Here is a 17,671-nt window from a genome sequence, read left to right as displayed (position 1 = left end):
TAAGTTGTGAAGGGCCTCACTAAGTAGCTGAAGCTGTCCACAAACCTGTGATCCTCCTGTCTCAGCCTCCCAAATGCTAGGATTACAAGTGTGCGCCACCATGCCTGGCTTGCCTTCCATATCTTTAGCAAATATAGACATGCACACACGAGTGCGCGCGCGCGCGCACACACACACACACACACACACACACACTCACAGCCCACTTGTTTCTTCAAATATTTTTCTTGTTCTTGGTTCCTCTTTTAAAATCTTATCTTGGATTGGCACAGAATAATTGTACATATTTGTGGGGTACGATGGGTGTTTTGACACAGGCATACATTGTGTTCTGATCAAATCAGAGTGAGTAGACATTTATCACCACTTTGCAGTAATACCCAAAATGCTTTCTTTTGGCTACTTTGAAATACACAAGACTGTTCAGCCATAACAAAGGATGAAAATCCTGTTAGCTGTGGCTACATGGATGAACCGGGACGATGTTAAGTGAAATAAACCAGGCACAGAAAGACAAGCACCGTGTCATAGCTGGATGTGAAAACAGTCGATCAGTCCCATAGAATCTAGGATAGAATCGTGGTTATAACAGGTTGGCGAGAGCAGGTGGGGCAGGTCCGTGGGAAGAGGTGGGTCTACAGGCAGAATGGAGCTGGTGTTCTGCTTAGAGTACGGGGACTGTAGTTGACAACAAGGTCTCCTATATTCTTTCTACTTCTTTATATTCAGTCTTAGGCCTCTCCTGCCAAAATTCACTCCACCTTCTTTAAATGACATTTATTCAACTAATGTTTACCAAGTGTCCAAAATGGCTCCGTACTTAGGACACACAGCAATGAAGAAAGTGAAAACCCCGTTCTTTGTGGATCTTGAATTTGATGTTTCTATCCCCCACTGAAACCGTGGTAAGGATATATTACAAAGGGCCGGCTGGCCTTTGTATAGCTAGTGGCAGGTTGCGACGTGTGATTCTTCCCCAGGGATACGAGGCATCACCCCCAAAAAGCAATTGCCCACCTTTCAAACACATCATTACTGCCTTTTTCTTTATTTTTCATTTTTTGGTAACGAGAATTGAACCCAGAGACATTCTACCTCTGAACTACACTGCTAGCCCTACGATATTTTTTAAATATTGAGACAGGACCTCACTAAGTTGCTTAGGCCGGTCTTGAACCTTTGATCCTCCTGTTTCAGCTTCCCAAGTACTGGGACTGCAGGTTTGTACCACCATGCTTGGCTCTAGGGTTTTCTTGAAAAAAGAAAATATTTTCTGAGAGTGGTCACATCTGGCTTTATTTTTACTTAATACTAGTAAGTATTAAGTTGTTGTTAGCTTATTAAAAGCAAGCTTGCAGCCGGGCATGGTGGGGCATGCTTGTAATCCCAGCATTCGGGAGGCTGAAACCCAGAGGATCGCGGTTCGCGGACAGCCTCAGCTACTTAGTGAGGTCCTCTGCAACTCAGTGAGACCCGTTTTCAAAATAAAGAATAAAAACTAGGGCAGGGAGTGTAGCTCGGAGATAGAATGCCCCTGGGTTCCACCCCCAGACGCGCACCAAAAAAAAAAAAAAAAAGCAAGCTTGCTGGCACAGTCAGGCACCTGGAAGGAGGAGCCAGCCTGGAGGAGGAGGAGGAGGAGGAGGAGGAGGAGGAGGAGTCAGAAGCAAAGGGTACAAATAAAAATGAAACTGGATATCAGCGACATACTTCTGCTTCTGAATTTTGCCTCCATTTTACCAGAAAATGTGATTTCTAGCTGAAGGTGGTGTTGTATGTTTATAATCCCATTACTTGGGAGGCTGAGACAGGAAGGAGGATCGCAGTTTCGAGGACAGCCTCTGCAAGTAGTAAGGCTCTCATCAACTTAGTGAGACCCTGTTTCAAAATAAACATAAAATAGGGTTAGGGGTGGAGCTCGGAGGTAGACTGCCCCTGAGTGTAGAGGATGCTGAGATGTTCCGGAGTCGTGTTTCCTCTGTTTCTGTTCTCTTCCAGTCCAGTGCAACAGCGTCTACTTCGGATTTGGGTCTATAGGCGATGAGTACACCTTGCCTTGCAGCACTGGCTACAACGGAAACATCGTGGCCAAGTGCCGGTCCTCTGGGTGGCAGGTCATCAGAGAGTCCTGTGTGCTCTCTCAGCTGGAAGATCTGCAGAAGGTGAGGCACTTTCCTTCATGGACTTGGCCTGTTTTTTTGAGTTTCACAGTGGGTATCTCCCAGGGAGTGTACTAGGGGGAGAGTAAAATATGTTCATTTCTACCACTGGCGATAGATGGGAAGGTTAGAGAATGGGAAGAGATGGTGAGCGATGGGAAGGTTAGAGAATGCTGGGGTTGATGGGAGACTCTCCACCAAGGAGAATCAGTGCCCAAGGCTATCCATACGCGGTAGAAGAGCAACTGAGCTGGCCTGAGGAATTCAGAGGGCCTGGGAACCGAAGAGTAAAGTGAAGATGTAAGTCAGAGGGCAAGAGGTTGAAGCCAAGCCAGGATGTGCATGTATCAAAAATCAGGGCAGGGAGTGGGTCAGGCAGAGGTGAGCCATGCAGAACGCCACATCTGCAATAGACGTTAGGAGTTGTCTACTTGGCCAACCTCCTTCTATAGATTAGAACACAAAAGACAGGAGACGATGGTCCCTCTTCCAGCAAGAGTAGTGATCTGTAACCATGCTCACTTAATTTCCAATCCAGTACCATGACCTGCATTTTTGCTCTTGGGAAGGTCCAACTATTAAGACAGGGTAGAAAGACAGAAGTAAATGGTCAGGAATTAGGGGTCATAGACACCATTCTGCTAATAGATTCCCATAACGAGCAGAACTTCTGTCTGAGCAAGAGACCGTGCTATTGCGGTAGAGAAGGGGCTGTGGACAACTTACCTCTCCCTTTCTGGACCTCAGTTTCCTCCTCTGTAAAAAGGGGAGGAGTACTGAATAGGTCATCTCAGGTCACCTACTTTTCTTCTTTGCCTCAGTTCTGAACACAAGCAATAGTGTAAACTAGTTCACCCCAGGAGGTGAAGGGAGGGAGAGCCCAGGTACTCGGGACAGAGAAGAGCACTATCAACTAAGAACTAGGAGAACAGGTGTGATCTAGGATCCTGGGTTGACTGGCATTGATTGGAAGGGAATACCTCTTCTTGACTGCTTTCCAAGTTAACCCACATAGCAGAGGCAGATGGGAGCCGATAAGAAATGAGACTTCGAATCTGGAGACAAAATATGAGCTGGCTGGCACAAGCCCAGGGGCCAAATCTCCACCTATGTTCCAACATCTTCCCACCTTATATGGATATTGCATAGGATTAGTACTAGCAGACCTTGCTCTGCAGTACTTTCCAGCCAAGTGCACTCAGGACATTCACCAAATCTCACTGGACATCAGTTTCTGTACAATTGGGATAAAGATTTATATGAAAATACTTTCTAATGAATCCTTTCCAGTTTCAGTTATCTTAGCTATAAAATAACAATGATATGGGTGCCTCCCTCAAAGGACACTCACAGGATTTAAACAGTGAATCCCTGGTTAATCATTTGCCAGTGTCTTGGAATAGACATAACACTGAGTATCAGAACATTGTTGATTACTGCTATATCATTATCCTACAATGCACTGTACCATACAAATGTTATAGCTCATGGTGGCTAAGACAATCTGATTTAAATTTGATGAAATACGAGCCTTTCTCTTTTCTAGAATGCAACCATTTTTATTTCTAGAATTTTGGTGTGATTTCAAAAAATGCCACAGAGGCAGACGTGTCATCCGTGGTACAAAATCTTTCAGTCATTGTTGAGCAAAACCCATCAAATACAGTTGGGAATCTGGCTTCGGTGGTATCGATTCTGGGCAACGTTTCATCCTTGTCGGCAGCAAACAATTTCAAGGTGTCTAATTATACGTTGAAGGTATGATGTTCCTGTGATTGAAGGGCTTACTTTAAAGCTGTGTGTTGTAGAAGGAATGAAAAAAAAAAAAATCCAGAATGATGGGGGAACTCTTGGAAAAGACAGAAGAGCCACATAAGTCCTTATGTAAGCTTAATTGCTTCCTCTGTAGTAAGTACACAAGAAACTCACAAGATCAGTACTGTGGGTTCAGAGGAAGAGAAAGCTGCCCCTAAGTAGGCTGCTTGGGAAAATATCTGGCTTTGAGGAAGGGATGAGGTCTTTTACCAAATGACATGGGCACAAACATTATCAGTACTTGTTGGCAACCTATCACTGTTTTTCCCTGTGGCCACATGAGCTCTAACTTTAACTGTGTACATTTTAAGAGCTCCTGTCTCTCAACTAGGGAATTCATGGTTTAGTTTAGATATTTTAAAATTAACTGAGAACGATATAGATGATATTTGGTCATATTGGGTCACTCTGAGAAATGCAAAGAAGCAAAGAGAAAAATAAATGATCTAAAATGCCATCTTCTGAGACTAGCTGTTGCTGCCGCCCATATTTAAGACATCTCCTCAGGGCTCAGGATAGTAGCAAGTGACACGTGCGGGATCCTTAGCGGATAATTTCTCGCTCAATGTCCTTTCAAACATCTTTGATGTATAACATTTTATATTTTCAAGTATGTATTATTTTACAAAATTATGTCATCCAGATTACATAATTATACGGCATATGGTGAACCTTATGTCAATGATGACACTTGGTATGAATGAGAGAAACCCAGACAGAGGGCTGGGCAGAGTAACACAGGACAGACACCGGCAGGGAGAGGTCTTCTTCACGGAGACCACTGCGAGGGAGAGGGTCCCACTGGAGAAAATGGCAATGTGCGCGGAGTTGCTTGGAAAAGGAACTTCTCCAGCTAAGACTGGCCCTTATATCCACAATGATTGTACACTGCTTTGGTGCTTGGGTCAGATTGGCCAAAACTATTGGTTTATATTTTGGATAGAAAACACAAAGAGACAAACGAAAAACGTAAATTAGAAATTGAGCACATAAGCCGGGCATGGCGGCACACGCTTGTAATCCCCGCACTTGTGAGCCCGAGACGGGAGGATCACGCAGGTTCGAAGCCAGCCTCAGCTACTTAGTGAGGCTCCCAGCAACGTAGTGAGACCCTGTTTCCAAATAAAATATAAAATGGGTCTGGGAGTAGACCCTGGGTTCTACCCCCAGTACCACAAAAAAAAAAAAGAAAAAAAAAACAGAAATTGAGCACACAGGACCTGAGATTTTAACTTCCCATGTGATAAAAATGCACAAGATATGGGAAAGCTCCTCAAAGTCGTGTGTCAATCGCTAGCTTCAGCCTGAGAAATAGTGAGGTCATTTTTTGCCACCTCAGGAAGAAAAGAATCCACGTTTGTGTACTGAGGCTGCTTATCCATCCATGCCGGAATCCAGTGTGCTTACAGGTGCGCTGGTGTGATCACCCTGGACTTGAGCTTCTTTACCCAAAGCTGTACAGGGCGACAAAGCTGAACTTGATCAATGAGTCTTAATATGGCCCTCAGTGGAGCCAATTCTCTGAGCAGTTTTCCTATGCTTAATGTAAGTGACTGTCTACTAACTCTTGGCCCTCTCATCTCTTGTGTGCAATGAAAACCCAAACTGACTTTCATGCTTGTGTTTCAGGATGTCCTCCATATAAGCAACCATATCCTTAATCCATCATCAATAACTAATTGGACGATTTTATCCCAAAAACAAAAGGATGTCAGCTCACACTTTCTGGAGACACTGGAAAACATCAGCACCCTGGTACCTCCCAGTGCTTTGCCGCTGAATTTTTCTCTTGAGTTCGTTAACTGGGAAGGAATTCCAGTGGCGCGAAACCTACTGGATAGTGGTTATACCTATCAGGTTGAAATGTCCGCCCAAAACATCTCATCTCCCATCAGAGGCCAACTGTCAGTTGGGCCGGACCAATTCCAGGAACCTCTTGCAGGAACCATCACCAGCATGGCCACGCTGACCTTCGGGAATATTCTGCCTCTTACACAAAGTAGATATACTCAGGTCAATGGGCCTGTGATATCCACAGTTATCCAAAACCATTCTATAAACGAGGTTTTCCTGGTCCTCTCCAAGATAGACTCGAACCTGAGTCAGCCTCATTGTGTGTTCTGGGATTTCAGTCATTTACAGTGGGCCGGTGCCGGTTGCCACCGAGTGAATGAAACGCCGGACACGGTGATGTGCCGATGCACTCACCTGACCTCTTTCTCCGTGCTAATGTCGCGCTCCGTCCCCTCCGCCATTGACTCTGCTGTGAAATGGATCACCTACGCGGGACTGGGAGTCTCCATTGGAAGTCTCCTCTTGGGCCTGATCATCGAAGCCCTATTTTGGAAGCAGATCAGGAAGAACCAAACCTCACACATGCGCCATATTTGCATGGTGAACATAGCCCTGTCCCTCTTGATGGCGGACATTTGGTTTATTGTGGCTGCCTCGGTCGACGCCACCCCGAATCCTTCTGGCATCTGCGTAGCTGCGGTCTTCTTCACACACTTCTTCTACCTCGCCTTGTTCTTTTGGATGCTAACGCTTGGCATGCTGCTGGCTTACCGGATCATCCTCCTGTTCCATCACATGGCCACGAGGTCAATGATGGTTGTTGGGATCTGCGTGGGCTACGGGTGCCCTGTTATTATATCTGTCATCACCATTGCGGTCATGCAACCTAGCAACAGCTATGTAAGGCAAGATGTGTGCTGGCTTAACTGGTCCGACGAGAACAAACCCCTCCTGGCGTTTGTGGTCCCTGCACTGGCTGTTGTGGCCGTGAACGTGGCCGTGATGCTCTTGGTTCTCTCGAAGCTCTGCAGGCCAGCTGTCGGAGAAAGACTGAGTCGGGACGAGAAGACCATTGCCTTCCGCGTGGGGAAGAGCCTCCTCGTTCTGACCCCTCTGCTGGGGATCACCTGGGGCTTTGGCATCGGAACCATGGTGGCCAGCCAAAATCTGGTTTGGCATGTTCTTTTTGCTGTATTCAATGCATTCCAGGTGAGGTCAGTAAGAATAACCCAACACACTATTACATAACAAAGGTAAGTATAGAAACTCAGGCTGGAGCCAGGCATGGAGTGGCACATACTTGTAGTCCCAGCATTTGGGAGGCTGAGACACGAGGATGGTGGTTCGCAGAAAGCCTCAGCTATTCAGTGAGGCCCTCTAAAACTCAGTGAGACCCTGTTTCAAAATAAAGACTAAAAAATAGGGTTAGGGGTATAGCTCAGAGGTAGAATGCCCCTGGATTCCATCCCCAGTACCACACACACACACACACACACACACACACACACACACAAAAATAGAACACAGACTGGTAAAACTTTTGTGGACATAATCTCTTCTCTCTGGCTCTGGTAAGACTGTAATAAAAAGTACATGGAAATAGTGAATAAAATAATAATAATAATAATAATAATAATAATAATATAATAATAATAATAATAATAATAATAATAATGGAACAATTTTCCCCAACAGTTAATGTTATGCCGATGCAGAAAATTGGACTTATCCAGTAATCCATTTTAGGGCTTTAGATCTGTTAGAGTTCCCACAACTAACGTCAATCCCTCTTGCTCTTAACTCGGTCCTCTTTCTCTTGTGTGGATATCTGAAAAAGCGCAGAGAAAAGGAAATAGAAGTATTTATTGACTCTGCATCTCACAAAGGAAGCTCTTTGAGTCCAATAAGCAGAGGCCAGCAACCTGCTACCAGCAGCCAGTTTTAGTAAATAAAGTTTTATTCAAACACAGCCATACCCAACAATTCACCTCTGGTCAATGGCTGCTTTCCCTATGATGGAGGCCAATGGCCTACGAAACCTAAGATGCTCTCTGGCCTTTACAGAACCAAGTTTGCTGATCCCTGCCACGAAGGATGGGTTTGACATGCCAGAGTAAGAGTGTATTCAGTGTGGATGGAGAAATGATCCTTAGGTGTTGATGTATCTAGAGAAAAGCCTTTAATTCTGCTTTAATGCAGTTATTGCTGGACCACCTGGGACAGTGGCCAGGGAAGTGGTGGTCAAACATTTGAGTTGTGGAGTTAAGTAGGTCTTAATCTCTCTGTTCCTCAATCCTCTCATCTGCTAAATGGAGATCATAATGATATTTCTATATAGAGTAAGTGGGAAGATTCAGTTAGACAACTTAGCACACAGCCCAGTGCCTGGTCCTTGGTAACCACTCAGGATGCATCTCCTCAAAACAGCCATCTCTTAGCCATTCAACAGGACAGCGGACATGGGTGGCAGGTGTATCGATGGTGATCACAGGGAGTATGCCCTGGGTGGTGACAAGATTAGGAAGCTCCTGTCAGGACAGGCTCACGGCTGGTATTTTGTTTGAATAGGCACAGGCTGAAGGTTCTCTGGAGGATTTCAAGGTCAAATAAAGCCCTTGCCAAGGTTTGTCAAGACTGTCCTTGAAGTAAAGGTTGCTGGCAGAAGTCGGCTTTCTCCGCTTGGCCGTAGGGTCGGGTGTCAGTGCCTGCTGCCAGCAGGGATGCCCATGGACATTAAATGGCTGGTCTAAGCAAAGACCACTGTACAGAAGCCAATAGGAGCTCTTTGGGGCCTGGCGTGGCACAGGAGAAGGGAATGAAGGGCCACGTACATTTGCAACTTTGTCCAGTTCACTTGTAATTAGTTTTCTTTCTTTCTTTCTTTCTTTCTTTCTTTCTTTCTTTCTTTCTTTCTTTCCTTCTTTCTTTCTTTCGTTTGTTTTTACACACATGAGGAAAATCCCCGAGGACGTGGTATTACGCCAGGCCCTGGGGAGGTCGCGGTGATCTGGGCCTCCCAGGAGCCTGCAGCTCAGCAAGGAGACAGACGAGGAGCACGCTCAGGGTTGGATGATAGGACAGTCTTGCAGATGGGTGCTTTCTGTTCTGGAAAAGATAAACAATGCAATAGATGTGATGTACTCTTTTGTTGATGTTGATACAGGGTTTTTTCATCTTCTGTTTTGGAATCCTCTTGGATACAAAGGTATGTGCCTATTCATTTCTTTCTTGAGTCCCTGACTCAGGCAGTCTCAAAGCCCTCCTCTGCAGTCCTGAGACCTTTGTCCACATAGTAAGAGGACAGAAAACAGATACTTTGGTAAAAAAAAATTCTGTAATTTCACGAAAGGTGGATCCAATCAGGAGACGAAGGGACTAAGGTCACTGCTGATAAAGCCATCTAAAATTAATCATTAGATGTAAAGTGAACACTATAGAGAAAAAGGGAAATTCCTTTTTGCTTTTAATTTTTCTACCTTAAATGATAGTTTGTGACACAAAAGTGAAAACCCCTTCTGTTTGTTTAATCCGTTCATCTGTTTCTTTAGAATCTGATAAAAGTACATGTGCTTCTGTGATTCTAGCGTCTCACGCATAAATGTTAAATAGCGTCTCTCATAAGATGAAATTTCTAGTGAAGAAAAACCTGTTGAAGTGAAAGATAATGGAAAAGAATTTAAAGAAAACAGTTTTAAAAATTTTCCCAAACGTCCATTAATTTTGTTGACAGAGGTGACGGCGATAAGCTAATAGATATACTGTTGTTTTAACAAGATAAGAATATTTTAGAGTTGGTGTAAGTGCTGTACATCAGAAACTCCTCTTTACAAAGAAGTAATTTGCTGTTCTAATTGTACTAAATAAATAATTGTTTTGTTTGTGCTGTTCAAGCGGTTAGGAAATGCTCCACTTCACAGATAAGCCAGCTTAGCAATTATTTCCAATTACTAATTTCTAGAATCTGAGCTATTATGGCTTTTGGAAGTGTCCCTTGTTTAATTCCAGTCTTGTTTATAGGTAAGGAGAAAATAATGGTTCTATCAGACACTCATGTTCATGGCCTATTAAGTGCTTTTAGTAAATCATACTTAAAATTGAAATTTCAGTCTGCAGGATTTCTTGCTGTGTTTAGATATGATAACATATGTGTTTCTGACCCCTATTTCTTTATTGCCCTTACAGCTGCGACAACTTCTGGGCCACAGGTTGTTTTCACTGAGCTCTTGGCAGCAAACATCAAAGGTAATCATGCCCTACTCCAATACAAAGAGTTCCAGTCTTGCAGCAGGTCAAGTTCTATGTCCACTCTTTGATTTTCTGTAGCCATTATATTGCTGGTGTCCGCAGGGCGTCTGGCTCAGGGTTGAGACTCTGTAAAGAGCACGTGAGAAGGTGTGTGGATCTCAAGAGATGCTCAGACATCTGGGCCTGTAGGTACTATTGTGATTTTTTTTTTTTTTTTTTTTTTTGGGCTGTATTGGAGAGTGAACGCAGGGGCATTCTACTTCTGAGCTACACCCCCAGCCCTATTTTTTTATTATTTATTTTGAAACAGGGTCTCACTGAGTTGCTGAGTCTGGCCGCAAACCTGTGATCCTCCTGTGTCCGCCTCCCAAGTGCTGGGATTACAAGCGTGCGCCACCACGCCCGGCTGTGAGTGATTTTTTTGAACAATATCACTTGTTTTAGTCCCGTGCAATTTTAGCTCTTTAACCTACAGTCTGACAAGTTAGATGGGAGGGTTTCTGTTTTATTCTTGGCCGCAAAAATGCAATCCATAGGAAGATAGCATGATTTGAAACAAAAGTGCCTGCCTGCCTCATTTCTGTTGTAATGTTTTTTTTTTTAATTGGTGCACGGTATTCATACATCATAATGGGGTAAAAAACTTGTGTAGACATACATGCACGTATCACCCTGTTAGCCCCTACCCAGTCCCCACCCCATCCCTCCTTCCCATGCTTGGCTTAGTGGTTGACTTGAATTATTGTCATGTTAGACTTTATTTTTTTCTTCCAGCAAGGTATGGAGGGGTTTCAGAAAGGGTTCTTAGACAGACATTTATGTATTTCACGAAAAGTCAACCAACTTAACTGCCGCCAAGCCTGGGTGTTCAGAGATATTTTTTTTCCAAGAGATACTATACACTTTTGAAATAAGCAATGATGGGATGATCCTCTGGCATTTCTACATGATCTCTGGCCTGCATTTCCCAGTGGGAAGCGCTGCCGTGAGCTGGGAGCCGCGGCCACTGGCCTGCAGACCAGCCCTGGCTTCTTTGCCTGTCCCCACTTGGCTGTGTGACCCTAGGAAAATCCCTTAATTATTTTGGGCTTCAAGTCTTTCTCAACTGTAAACATTAATTGTGGAGCTCGTTACTCAGGTAGTTCTGAGATTTCAATTTTATGTCCTGGAGAACTAAAATTTTTTGAACCAGAAATTGTGAAATTAATGTCATTACCTACTTTAAAGGAAAAGAGGAATTTACGGAAAAGAAATACTATTAGTGCATAAAAGAGACAGGCTACTCCCCAACTGGGCAACGCAGGAAATCAGAATGCTCCCCTTTAAAAAAATATCCAGGAGAAAAACCGGCCAATGTGAAATAAAACAAAAGTGAACAGGCCTACAGTATTTCTTGGTGTGACTAACTCCGGTGTTGATACTTTTCAGAAGGTGCAGTGAGTGGTCAGGAGGACCTGGCTTCCTCTGGAGTTGCACTCCTCCTCAATTTCGTTTTCAAGTCACATAAGAAAATGAGTGTGTGTGTGTGTGTGTGTGTGTGTGTGTGTGTATGAGAGAGAGATAAAAGATATATAACTGGTGAAATAGTTATCTGAGGGATTGTGCATGAAAAAGCAGGAACCTATATACAATACAGATGACGGAAAGATGAGGAAGAGTTAAGACTGAGGACTAGATAGTCCTATCAGGAGACTCGCTGTAATTCAGGTGTGGCAGAGCACACCTGGAATTTCAGGACTTGAGAGGGTTACAGGTTCAAGGCCAGCCTCAATAATTTAAGCTCTTGGAGGAGCTTAAATTGCAATTCTCAGCAGTTTAGCGAGGCCCTGTTTCAAAATAAATAAATGAACAAATATATAAATAAATAAGAAGGGCTGGGGTATAGTTCAGAGTTAGAATGCCCTTGGATTCAATCTCCAGAACAGAAGAAAGGAAGAAAGAAAGAAAGAAAGAAAGAAAGAAAGAAAGAAAGAAAGAAAGAAAGAAAGGAAGAAAGAAAGAGGAAGGAAGGAAGGAGAGAGGGAGAGAAGAAAGCAGATGCAGACAAAGGAGCAGGAGGATAATTGAAATCTCCAGGATGTGAGCAAGTCCATATATTGGGAGGGATGAGACAGCAAAGACAGAGTTTAAAACGAATGGGAGAGTGAGGATGGAGGACCCAAGAGGATTCTTGGGAAGACAGATTCAGTAGCAGATTAAAGGTGAGGTGATTCGTTTTTCTTTTTGTTTGTGGTTTTGTAGTACTGGGGATTGAACCCAAAGAAATTCTACCTCTGAGCTACACCTCCAGCCCAATTTTATTTATTTATTTTGATTCTACCTCTGAGCTACACCTCCAGCCCAATTTTATTTATTTATTTTGAAACAGTCTCACTAAGTTGTGGAGGGCCTCACCAGGTTGCGATCCTCTGATCTTAGCTCTCCAGGTACTGGGATCACAGGCACAGTGGTACATGCCTCTTTTGCCTCTTTTCTTGGCACAGAAAGTATCAGATTGATGTACATGGAGCAGAGACTGGGGTTGTGGTGTTGAGAGTTTACTGAACATGGTAAAAAGGTGATGAGGTAGGGATCTTGAATAGTGAAAATACGAGGGGATGAGGAGAAACCCAGAAATATACTCAGCAAATGCCATTCCTCAAGCCACCAGAGCTCTGTGTGGACCCACAGTATGGTTTCTTTTGAAATCCTTTTGATGTTGAAGGCTCAGAGCCCCTTTCTTAGACCTTCATTTTCTGTAACAGGGGGCAGACTCTTGTGGTCTCTACAGACACTCTTTATAGACACTGAGTTTGTAGAGCTACCTCCTAGCTCCAGTAACTCAGCCCTGATGTTCAACAGCTGAGATCCACATACATTCCTATGTCTGGAGAGGTTTCTTCTAAGATCACACAGAGCTCCTGTGTGGCCGTCTAAAATACTCTCTCCACATGGGGTTTGCTTTGTTTGTTTGTGTTTGTTTTTTCTTTTGTGGTGCTGGGAATTGAACCCAGGGACATTTTACCTCTGAGCCGCATACACTATTTTATATTTTATTTGGAAACAGGATCTTGCTAAGTTGCTGAGATCTTAAGTTCTTGAAACTGGTCTTGAACCTGTTATCCTCCTGCCTCAGCCTCCCATATACTGAGATTACAGGAGAGGACACAGTGTGTGTGTGTGTGTGTGTGTGTGTGTGTGTGTGTGTGTGTGTTACTGGGGATGGAATTTTAGGGGCATTCTGCCTCTGAGCTCCAGCCTATTTTATTTTTTAATTTTGAAACAGGATGGCACTAAATTGCGGAGGGTGTCACTAAGTTGCTAAGGTTGGCTGCAAACTTGTGATCCTCCTGTCACAGTCTCCTGAGTACTGGGATTACAAGTGAGTACCACTATACCCAGCTGAAGACACTTTTTTAAGTGTAGTATTCCTTAAGATTTTCCTTTAGGGTTATAGCATTATATGAGCCTTGCATTCTAGAAAATCAATTCTTTTACTCGGAAAGTTACAATCTTTTTTTTATCTATAAATATGTTTTCAGAGCTCAGTATAAGGCAACTGCCTATATATATCTCAGTGAAAACTGGGAACTATCCCCTGGTCTACCTACTGCATGCAGAAACCTATTTCTCTGAGCTTTATCTGGCTTTCTTATGATGTAAACTGTAGCAGAGAACAAAAATGACTCCTTCCAATATTCCCAGTGCCAAAATAGTGTCTCCTACACACAGACGGTCAATTAAAAGTTAAATTAGTGAATAAGTGAATGATTAATTAATGGGATAAAAAGAACACAGTGTATCTAAATATGTTTATCTCTTTCAAAAAGGGTATGGTCTTCATTTCAAATATGTTATTTTAGGTTTTTTTTTTTTTTTTTTGTGTGTGTGTGTGGTGGTACTGGGGATGGAACCCAGAAGCATTCTACCTCTGAGCTACACCCCCTGCCCTATTTTTTATTCTTTATTTTGAAACAGGGTCTCACTGAGTTGCAAAGGCCCTCACTAAGTAGTTGAGGCTGTCCACGAACCACGATCCTCCTGTCTCAGCCTCCCGAATGCTGGGATTACAAGCGTGCGCCACCACGCCAGGCTTTCAGTTTTATAAGTCTGTTTTAAGTTATTGGGCCCTATATAATCTCTTCGGCAGTGACTAAAGGATGGATTATTCACAGAGACAGATGAATGAGAAGTTGTTCGAGAGAAGGCAAAGCTCCATTAGGCCATTTTTACCATCAGTTCTTCAAACGACAAATGTACAAGCTGAAGAACCATAAGCAAGGATGTGAAAAGGGACAGTGTTGCCTATAATGCCATTTCACTTTTTATTTTGTCACTAGGAGTAGTAAAAATATATAGAAACACAAAACTCACATGGAAAGAGATTCCTAGGCATTTCAAACACATTAAAGCAGAAGAAGTAGGGACGGAGCCACACACTGTATAAACAGAATAAAAAACGGGTAACGGCATCAAGATCATCATCTGAAGAATACAATTAACCTCCCAACGACTTGTTTTCTTTTGTGCAGCACAACTTCTTAGATATAGCAGTCAAGCCCAAGTGCTTCTCGAATGTCAACCCGCTGCAGAGCAAAGGTGAGTTACAGTAACATCAAGTGTTGAAAGAGGGGCGGAGAGAGAATCTGAATCCACGCTATAAAGGAAATTCAACGACAGCTACTTAATAATCCAGGCAAGAAGTATGAGCGTTTCAGCTAGCCACGTGTCCAGAGTTCATCCAGATGGTGCTCAGGGGTCAGAGCCATGTTGTGATTTGATGCTCCTGGAGACTGGCAGGTGTCCTTATGTAGTTTCATCATAAATGACTCCCATTCCCTCAGGTAGACATTATATGACTGTATGTACGTATGTATATTTATGACATTGATCATATAAGCCATGGAACCGAGGACTCTGGTTAGACCAGCACCGACTGTATTTTTCTGGATAAATTATCCTTTTTGTACCAACTCCCAAGCAGAAGGAATATGGCCATGTGTTTGTTCCTGGACACTGGGCATATCCTCCTTCTAAAATGGCTCAGGGAAGGGAGGAGTCATATCTACCAGGAATGAAAGTGTACTGTTCTTTTCTCCTGTGATACCATCGGTCCAACCTTCATATACTGGTGTCTAAGATCAGTATTTAAACATTGCAAATAGTCCCAGTGCTCTTAGGGGATAAGAGTGGAGCACAGGAGTGGAGGAGGAGACATTGGGTTGCATGTTAAGGTGAAGTCTTACCTAAGGGTCCAGCTCTAAACCAGGAGCAGTGGCACACGCCTTAACCTCAGTACTTGAGAGGCGGAGACAGGAGGATCGCGGTTCGCAGTCAGCCTTGGCTACTTAGCGAGGCCCTCTGCAACTCAGTGAGACCCCATTTCAAAATAAAGAATAAAAAATAGGGCTGGGGGTGTAGCTCGGAGGTAAAATGCCCCTGGGTTTAATCCCCAGTAACACACACACACACACACACACACACACACACACACACACACAAAGCTGTCCCTTGGTCTAACCACGGGGCCAACTATCCTTCCCTAACAACTTCTTAAAACTATCCCCAGTTGTACAGAACTCTACAGGCTTATTTACATTTCGGTCTCAGCTTGGATTTGACACAAGAGCCCTAACTTATCTCTTCCTCCCCCCTCAGGCACGTACTCCCTTTCTCACACTGGAGATTCCTCCGACAGCATCATGCTGACTCAGTTTACCTCGACCGAATAAAATCAAGCACCATAAAACCAAGGGGAAAAAAAATTTTTTTTTTGGAACAACTTGACATTTGGAGCTAAATGTCAATGAAGAAATTCTGCTCGCAAGATGGGATTTGCTGATTTAGGAGTCCGGGAATAAAACTAGACAGTCTCTGTGGTTTAGCACTGCCTTCTTTATCTTAAATGAAATGGAAAGATTTTTTATGTGGTTTGATTTCAAAGAAATGGTCTATGGATTCAGAAGACCAATTTCTAATTTCCTTGGTTGTCTTGGGAATTGTGTTATGTTGTATCTTCCTCTCGTGACCACAAAATATGGTTATTTATGGAATTATTCATGGGTCTTTCCAGTCATCTGGGTCGGAATCTCAGAACTCTGGGAAATAACCCGAGATAAATTGATGAACGATGTTTACTTTCTTGTCAAAACTCACTGGTACAAGCCGCGTGCGGTGGCGCACGCTTGTCATCCCAGCATTTGGAAGGCTGAGACAGGAGGATTATGCAGGTTTGAAGCCATCCTCAGCTACTTGGTGAGGCCCTTTGCAACTCAGTGAGACACTGCTTCCAAATAAAGAATAAAAAATAGGACTGGGGGTGTCGCTCAGAAGTAAAATGCCCCTGGGTTCCATCCCTGGTACCACACACACACACACACACACACACACACACACACACACAAGTCAGTGGTACAAATTTCTCAGAGAAAAGGCATTTACCTCCTTAATTTTTCTTTCAAATCCTATACTCCCCTCCTCCTCCTCCTCTTCTTCCTCCTCCTCCCCCTTCTTCTCTTCCTCTTCCTCCTCCTCCCCTTCTCTTCCTCTTCCTCCTCCTCCCCTTTCTCCTCTTCCTCTCCTTCCTCCTCCTCATCCGGTTCAGTGCTTTTTTTTTTTTTTTTTTTTTTCCGGGTCTGGGGATGGAACCCAGGGGCATTTGACCTCTGAGCTACACCTCCTGCCCATACCTTTGAAAGTTATTTAGAAATAAAATGAACACTTTCATTTCAGAGCGTTCTGAAGCCATTTATCAGGACGTATAATGACATGGTATGATACATGCTGAGGTGTTCGTCAGCGTCCACTGGACTCTCACGGGTCTCCAGCCCAGCGGAGTGAGGCATCCAGATGGACCTAGCTCAGAGAGCTCCAACAACTGCAAAGCCCGTGGTGGGGATCTGGGGGTGCTTTGGCACTCTGGATTCCTAGTCCATTTCAACAGCCCCACAACAGCTTTGAAAATTATATATAATCCCGAGAGGTATTTAGAGGTATTTATGAGGTGGATACATGGCTCACAACTCCCAGAATTCTGTGTAAGAAAGAAATTGAGGAGTGATCTGTCACATTCCAGGAAACTACCTCAAAAAATTCTGGTTTTATTTCACAATACACTGTAGGCACTTTTCAGGAGTTACGTGCATGCATAACCAGTGCCACTTTTGGGGGAGATGCAGAATAATGGGTAGACAGGTGTGAAGAAGCAGCGTTTCCCTTTGTTATCCTGTCAGTGTGAAGTCACCTGACTTTCAGCCCTGACCACAGTACCCATGGGAACCAAGCTCTCAGTTTACTCTTGCTGTTGTGAGAGTTACAAGTCTTAAGAGTATCTGTTACTTCCTGCTGTGAAATGACTTCATTGTAGGTGAATAAAGATCGCATAGGAGGACTTCTAGTAAATAGCAGTGGATTAACTAGACACGCATAGGCCAAATTCAAATGTAAAATTCCACAAGACACCAAGATGTGCTGTCCATGAAAATATCAAGGTGAGATATTCAAAAGAAACGACCAAGGACCTGTTAGATGGTTCTATATCTCACAGATATAAAGACGTTCTTCCTTTCTTTCTTTTCTTTCTTTCTTTCTTTCTTTCTTTCTTTCTTTCTTTCTTTCTTTCTTTCTTTCTTTCTTTCTTTCTTTCTTTCTTTGTATTTTTGCGGGTCTGGGGATAGAAC

At 43.5% G+C, this 17,671-nt stretch overlaps 1 protein-coding gene across 1 annotated transcript in view; it reads left to right on the top strand.

Annotated features, from left to right (window-relative positions):
* Positions 1-15,724, top strand: part of ADGRF1 (adhesion G protein-coupled receptor F1) — a gene marked incomplete at both ends in the record, with an annotated part of 30,155 nt that extends 14,431 nt beyond the window's left edge. Inside the window, 7 exons of the mRNA XM_080700052.1 lie at positions 1,999-2,162; positions 3,729-3,917; positions 5,604-6,977; positions 8,932-8,973; positions 9,951-10,010; positions 14,525-14,591; positions 15,651-15,724. Of these exons, the coding sequence (XP_080556178.1) occupies positions 1,999-2,162; positions 3,729-3,917; positions 5,604-6,977; positions 8,932-8,973; positions 9,951-10,010; positions 14,525-14,591; positions 15,651-15,724 (1,970 nt within the window). The remainder of the gene's footprint in view (positions 1-1,998; positions 2,163-3,728; positions 3,918-5,603; positions 6,978-8,931; positions 8,974-9,950; positions 10,011-14,524; positions 14,592-15,650) is intronic.
* Positions 15,725-17,671: the final 1,947 nt, after the last annotated feature.

Source organism: Muscardinus avellanarius (assembly GCF_963383645.1).
Source record: "Muscardinus avellanarius genome assembly, chromosome: 8".
Lineage (NCBI taxonomy): Eukaryota > Metazoa > Chordata > Mammalia > Rodentia > Gliridae > Muscardinus > Muscardinus avellanarius.
The sequence above is the reverse complement of the archived record's forward strand: the minus strand, read 5'-3'. Positions and strand labels throughout refer to the sequence as shown.